Source organism: Coloeus monedula (genome assembly GCF_965178545.1).
Source record: "Coloeus monedula genome assembly, chromosome: 4".
NCBI classification, from domain to species: Eukaryota; Metazoa; Chordata; class Aves; order Passeriformes; family Corvidae; genus Coloeus; species Coloeus monedula.
This window is the reverse complement of record NC_138784.1, coordinates 18,231,035-18,238,154: the sequence shown is the minus strand read 5'-3', so window position 1 is coordinate 18,238,154 and position 7,120 is coordinate 18,231,035. Positions and strand designations below refer to the sequence as shown.

At 42.0% G+C, this 7,120-nt stretch overlaps 1 protein-coding gene across 1 annotated transcript; it reads left to right on the top strand.

Annotated features, from left to right (window-relative positions):
* The first annotated feature begins 1,111 nt into the window (after positions 1-1,111).
* On the top strand, positions 1,112-7,120 carry STMP1 (short transmembrane mitochondrial protein 1). The gene is made up of 3 exons (XM_082280990.1): positions 1,112-1,211; positions 4,086-4,139; positions 6,657-7,120. Exons 1-3 carry the CDS (start codon positions 1,197-1,199, stop codon positions 6,735-6,737), a joined length of 150 nt encoding a protein of 49 aa, XP_082137116.1. The 5' UTR covers positions 1,112-1,196; the 3' UTR covers positions 6,738-7,120.

The window sequence follows — 7,120 nt, the reverse complement described above, 5'->3', positions numbered from 1 at the left end:
AGTTTTTTTTTTTTGCAGTCCACTAAATGTCACAGAGGAAATTCATGGCACGTAGGAAAATAACTGTGTAGAGCAATGTTGAGCCCAGACTGTCTAACACATGTTGTATTCATTATAGTCTAAGCATATTAACAACATTTTTAATGAACCTTATCTCCCTGTGATGATACTGTGGAGGCATTATAATTACTAAAAGGCTTGTTTGCTTCATCTGGTTTCTGACATGTGCACAGGCTGGAGTCTTTAATCCTATCTCAGTTCTCTGATCCTGCACACACGGAGAAGGCCTCAGCATTAGAAAAATAATTATTAGCAGCTGATTTGCTCTTGTTTCCAGAACCAAGCTCATTTGTGAGACCCCTGGAAGAGTCAGTCATTCCAGAGGACAAGGAAGCCCAGCCCTGGCTCTTGTGCCACATCCATTCAAACCTCTGCGTCATTTCCAGGTGTCAGCTCTTGCTCAGGGAGAGAACAATGCAGCAGCTTTGAGCAAGCCTGAAACACAGGAGAAAGTGGTCTCAAGTCTGGATCCTTACCAGGGTATCACCAGAACAACAACAAAAAAAAACCCCCCAACGTGTTACTTAGTATCTTTCTGTGCTTTTTTTTCCTGAAGTGGGCAGGAGGTACTTTACCTCACCAAGGTACCTTCCCCAGAAAGGCAGAAGCTACATGTTTTTTATTAGATGGAGCATCTGAGCTCTCTGGGAACTGAGATAAAATGTGAATTAACTTGCTTTCAGGGTAGAGTTGCCTAATAGCTCAAAAATAGACATATCTCGTGTTTTTTTTTTTCTTTTTAGTCTGAAAAGTTACGGGGGGAAAAAAAAGAGATTTGAAATCCATTGCAATAAAGCCTGCAGTCTCTTACTGACTTGCAGAAGGAGAAATCTTCCTAACTGATACTGCCCAAAACTCAATGAGCCAAGTGTAGCCATCGAAAGAAGCTGAACCCAAAGCGATTCACAGAGAACAACTACTCACGCTAAAGAAAACCCCAAAACCAAACAAAAACCACCGCTCGGCGGCCCTTCAGCAGCGGCCGGGAGCGGCGCGGTCTCCGCTTCCCCTCACGCCGGAGCGCGGCGGGGCCGGGCCGGGCCATGGCGGCGGGGGCGGGCCCGGAAGGGGAGCAGCCGCCGCCCGCCTGACTTCCCCGGCTGGCGGGCGGGGCGGCAGCGCGGGCAGCGGGCACCATGCTGCAGTTCTTGGTAAGGCTCCGGGCCGCCATGGCACGGCAGGGCGGGGCGGGCCGGCGGGGCCGCTGCCCGGCCGAGGGAGGAAGAGCGCGGTGTGCGGCGGCCCCGCGTCCGGCCACGCCAGGGCCCCGCGTCCGGCCACGCCACGGCCCCGCGTCCGGCCAGCCCGCGGCCCCTGTCAGCGGGGCAGCTGCGCCCGGCGTTGGCTCGCCGGCAGCGCCCCATCCTTGGGCGGCTTCTCTTCTGCTGCTCCTTCCCACCCTCTGTCCCCCTTGTTCCCGCAGAACGGTGCCTTAAAGCTGCTCTGAAAATGGAGTTCCATGGCTTGTTTTTCCTCCAAGTCATGCTCTTAATTTGCCTTGGAGATTCTGCTTGCTCACGGCGATGCTCCCCTTGCTGCTCAAATTTCTTTGTGTACGCATAAATATCTCCCTCTTTTGGTGAGAGCAGGGTCGTGAGCCCTTGCCATTTTGTACACCCGTAAAAGTGTACCGCTGGAGATGTGGATTTTTTTATATACGGAAATTAAGGCAAGGGATCACGTTTCATTGCTGCCTTTCATTAAATCCCTTTAAGAATAGCAGAATTATTAGACTGAATGTTAGACTTCATCTTTCGTTGGGGCAAGATAATTTTGCTGGCTAATGAGTTTCATAGCAGGTGTTGATACAAAGCAAGAAGAGATGGTCTATTGTTGGGAGAGTCTTGCCTGTTTTTTTATAAGAAATAAATGAGGCCTATTTCTTATCCCAGCTTCATAATAAGTATGAAAGCCTCAGTCATTTCTGTAGCTGTTTAAAATCCCCTGTCCACTCCAATGAAAATCTTCAGTAAGGCTAAATATGGTTAGCCTCTCAAAGTTTCTGTGTTTATCAACTCCACTGCTTGCTGCTAATGGGGCATTTTTTGTTGCTAGATAAAAATATAATTATGACTTCTCATTAGTGCATGAAAGTTAGACAAAAGATACACTAATTCTGGGTTTCTTCTCTGCTTGGATGTAGATTGGGTGTTTGAGTCTTGCTCTGCCTGGTTAGGGCTGTAGCAGAGAGATAAAGGAATAATCTCGCAAACCTTGTGTTTTTGCAATCCAGAGTTAACACATTAAATAAGCTTTTGTTTACAATGCATCTTGAAATGCTGGTTGGAAATTGGAAGACCCTGAACTCTCATCAGCCCTGTGTTTTTAGTCAACATGCAAATTTTCATCGGCTGTGTGTTTTGCTTTCCATATAATTGAAGTCTTAAGATTTTTTTTTCCCCACTGCTTGAATTGTCAGCTCTAAAAATAAATGTAACTGGGTGGATGCACTGCTGAACATTCCAATAAAGGAGTACACTTAAAGGGAGTAGTGATCTCAGTACTATATATACTGAGTACAGGTTATCTCACAACAGAATGTGACATATATTGGAAAGGTTCTAGGGTAAAAGCCTAGAACATTGCTAATAAACAAGGATCTGGTTTGTGTTTTCAGGTGGCTTCCCAGACACTGCTAAAGATACAGGAAATTCTCCTTTGCTGGACTGAGGCTCTTCATTAAGAGGAGTCACAGGCCTGTTTTGCATCAGTGCAAAGATTCTTGTTCTTAAGTTGTTAAAGCTAAGCTTGAAAAAGTAATTATAAACAAAGAATAAGACCAAAAATCTGTTAAAAAAATACTGAAGTAACTTGCAGTCAGAGTTCATTTGACAGCTCTCAGCCAGTTTTAGTTTTCTGTAGACAGATTTTCACCAGTGCTGCTTATGGAGTCTGAATCACAGAAAAGATGAGCTGTGCTCTGGGCTGCTTTGGGCCTGGAAAAGATGTCTGGTCAGTAAGTGATGGCGAAGTTGTTTTGTGGACAGTGGTTTTATTTTTCTTAAAATAGTCTTATTTTGACAGCAGTGACCATGAACAGTAACAATTTTCTTAAATAGAACAGGCCTCAGCTGTCACAAAGAGTGATTTGTCTACTGACAATGAATGAATGCACAATATTAGTGTGTCCCCTTTCAAAACAGCCAAATGAGCCTCCATGGTATAGGGCTTACTTATTTTGAAGTGTAACAACAAAAATAAAATGTAGGATACTGAGGAGTTGGTGAATGAAAATCTCATCACCTGTCATTGAAGAGAGGACTTTCTTTTGCTCCAGAAGTCATCTTATGCTTGAGGATTTTCCTCAGCTGGCAAACAGTTTCTGGGCCAGAAAATGTGCTTGTGTTTTGCTCTTGCTCTGCTGCCAGAGTGCATTTTTATGGACACCCTTCATCAGCTACAAGTTTGCACAACTGTCAAAAGAGGTTGTGCCCAGCTTCCAACCAACTGTACTGCCTTAGAGAAGCCCCTAGATCAGAGTGGATTTGGCTGAGAACTAATCTCTTGGGGTCAGGAGGGTCTGTCTGGAAGATGCCCAGCTGTTGCTGCAGAAGAGAAGCAGGTTTACATCAGTTAAAGTTCATGTTGTGAAGCTTTTTTTAACTTCATACTAAGACATGTAGGTCCCTTTCCAGTACTGAGCGTTGTTCTGGGGGGGTGTTGCTTTAGGCTTTCCCAGCATTGACCAAGAGCTCTGTGATTTGTAGGTCCCTGCTGCTATCTTCCCCTTTTTTGTAGGAGTTACTGCCTTTGTGGGTGTGTAGAGAACCTTACAAGGATGAACACAGCTTGATCCAAACAGTCTTGGGGATGTGTATTGAATAACAAAACTGTGTGGTATTTTGGAAATGATGGCAAGGTGTTTCTGGTGAGGAAGATGAGTAAAATTGCACCTCTCTGGATGAAAGATGAGAAATTAAGTAAGAGCGGAGTTGAAACTCTTTAAATGATTTGCAATATTCCTTTTTCTTTATTTTAGCTTTTGATGGAAGGATGTTAACTCTTCTCCCTTTCTTCCTTTATAGCTTGGTTTTACTCTTGGCAACGTGGTTGGGATGTATGTGGCTCAGAACTATGATGTGAGTATCCTGGTATTCTCAGAGTTAAATGTATCCTGAACTGAAAATATAAGGCTATTTTCCCTCAGTTGGAATTGAATTGGTCTTTATTTTGATGGTTTCTATTAAACAGAATGCAAATCATGCTGACTTTAGTTACAGGAGAACTCAGACCTTTTCAGGAAGAAATACCTCACTGAAAGAGTGGTCAGGCATTGGAATGGGCTGCACAGGGAAGTGATGGAGTCACCATCCCTGGAGGTGTTCAAGAAATGGCTGGACGTGGCACTTAATGCTGTGGTCTAGTTGACAAAGTGGTGATTGGTCAAAAGTTGGACTCTGTGATCTTGAAGGTCTTTTCCAACCTTAATAGCAAAGAAAAAAAAAAAGTGGAACCAAAAGGTTATCTTCTCTGTGGTAGTATAGTGCTTAAAGCCTAAACTTCCAGCCAGGCTAGAGCCCAGGCATCTACAGGCAAAGACAGGAGAAACAGAAAATGTTTATGAATGGCTCATGGATTTTACCAGCACTAAAATACTGGTTTCCTGTCTTGGATAGCCTGGCTTCTTACAGTGCTCTCCACTCAGTATAACTGTTTATTAATAAAAATCCTCAGACCACGTGAAATGTCTGTCTTCTGGACCAATAATGAAAATAAGTTTTGCCAGCTTTTTTTGAGAAGTGAATACTTTCTCCTACTTCAAAAAGTGTATTGACCTGCAATCTTTCTTTCCTTCTTTTCTCACAATGAGAAAAGAAAGGGGATTTTCTTTCCTCAGTTCTCAGTTAAGAGTTTTCTATGTGACAGGGCAGAAGATTTTAAGTTGAGCCTTCAAAACATGCTTTTAATTTCTGTAGAGTCTGCAGAGTCCCTTCTAAGAGTAGTGGCACTTAGTTGTTTTCTGGCTAGAGGAGTTAATAACATTTAACATAGAATTTTTTTTTTTTAATTCTTGTGCAATCTGTATTAGCCTTAATAAAAAAAACCAAAAACCAAAAGAAGTTGTTAAGGCTTTGGTGACATTTATGTTCTGCCTTTCTCTCATCTTCAATATTGAAGTCATCTTGCTTAAAAACAATTCTTATATTTTGCTCTTTGTTTATGCACAGTCCTTTCTGATTTTTCCTGTCAGTCCAGTAAAAGGACTAATGAAAGGGCAGTGTTTCTGTGCAATATATGTTTTACAGTGTTACAAAACTGCAGTCATAAGAATATGTTTGCATGTATCAATATGTATCACAAGCATTGTGTGGGGCTTTTCTGGCAGCACTGATAAAGTATTGCCACAAGAGGGGGACTCAGGCTTTTGATTTGCTGGAAGTGGTTCCCTGGGAATGTAACACTGACTTGCAGGATGAACATGGAAATTTTACTGATGGTGTTGAAGATGATTGGTTTTAAGTGACATTTCATATAAGCATGTCATAATGAGGTCCTAATTCTGCAGCTGTACACACAATGTGCTTAGTAATAAGTACGTAGAGGGTTCTGCTGACAGTGGTGGAGTTCTCTTGGTTTAGTTTAAATGTCAGGTGTGTTACAGGCTGGGCTCTTAATTTCATATGCTCAAACAGAGCTTAATTCTGAAAAGGAAGGTAAGAGGAACTTATGTTACCAGTACTGTGAGCCTCAGACCATTCAATAAGAGAACTGCATTCAGTTTGGATTAACTTCTGCTCTGTGGTCAGGTTACATATGAAGTAAAAACCAAGGATTTTTTTTTCACATCTACCAGTGGAAAATTTGCTTTAATTTCATTTCAGTCAGTTGGCTTGTAAAATCATACATTGTTACTTCCCAGTTTTAGCTAGTCATAATCTTTTCTTTGCCATTAAGAGCTTCAGCTTTTTTTTTTTCTTTCAAGTTACCAAAATTTACTGTTGGATTATTTTATCGAAATTCTTTTATTCGCAAGAGAAAGCTGAAGTTTTGAAGCTCACAAGTGGTAAATAGAGTTTTCATTCAAGTGTGAAACTGCAAAAGGGTGCCAATTTGCAATGCAGTAGAATTCCCCAGTGAGGAATTTTGTTTCCCACAAGATGAGCCAGGAGAAGTATTTCTTAATACATTTCTTGAGAGCATATTAGATGCTCTTGAACATCTACTTTCTCTTGGGTTATGACCAGTATGGTGCAATCTAATTTCCCCTTTGAAGGCCTGTGTATCAGTGTTTAAATCTGCTTATTCTTGGCAGTTTGTCTTCTTTCAGTCAGGAAGCCAGACTGGTCATACTAAATTTCCTGTGAGGTGATCCTTTTTCCTTCCTCCTGTTCCCATCACCACTGGCTGACTTCTAGCCTTAATAATCTAAATATTTCCTGAAGCCTCATGTGAGGTGCTTTCATCTGCTGTTTGCTTGATACTGCTTAGTTTTTAACCTCTGTGGAAGGTAACAGATACTGGAAATATCTTTTAAAAACCAGTTAAACTTTATAGAATTTCTTGCTGTGTGTATAGTATTGTCTTTCCTGATGAGACTCATGTAGCCCAGGATTTTTTGTGGCATGGGGTTTGATTGTTTTGTTTTGTCTTTAAAGATTCCTAACATTGCAAAGAAGCTGGAAGATTTTAAGAAGGATGTGGAAGCCAAGAAGAAACCTCCTAGTGACAAGTCCTGAAAGAGAAATGTTCCCCAGGTCAACTCTGTGTGTGCACCAAGGATGCAATTTACCTTTCAGGCAGCAAAGGTCAAGTAGAGGGTTGGCATGGGAGGTTCCTCCACTCTTAGTCTCCTAGAACTGGAATATCCTTCTTTTGAAAGGGCGGCTGTGAACTTTTCCTGGGACTGATTTTCAAGGGTTTCAGAATTTGGATTTGCAGCTGATGTGTGACTGGATGATATCATTTGTATTTTTCAGTATTTCTTTTCCTAATACTTGGTGACCTGTTTTTACCTGATCCAACTGGAGCGCTTTTGGTCCTGTTACAATGTGTACCTCACACTTGGTAATACCCTAGCTCTTAGAACAGCACAAAAGAGATTAAATGTATCAAGAAGTAA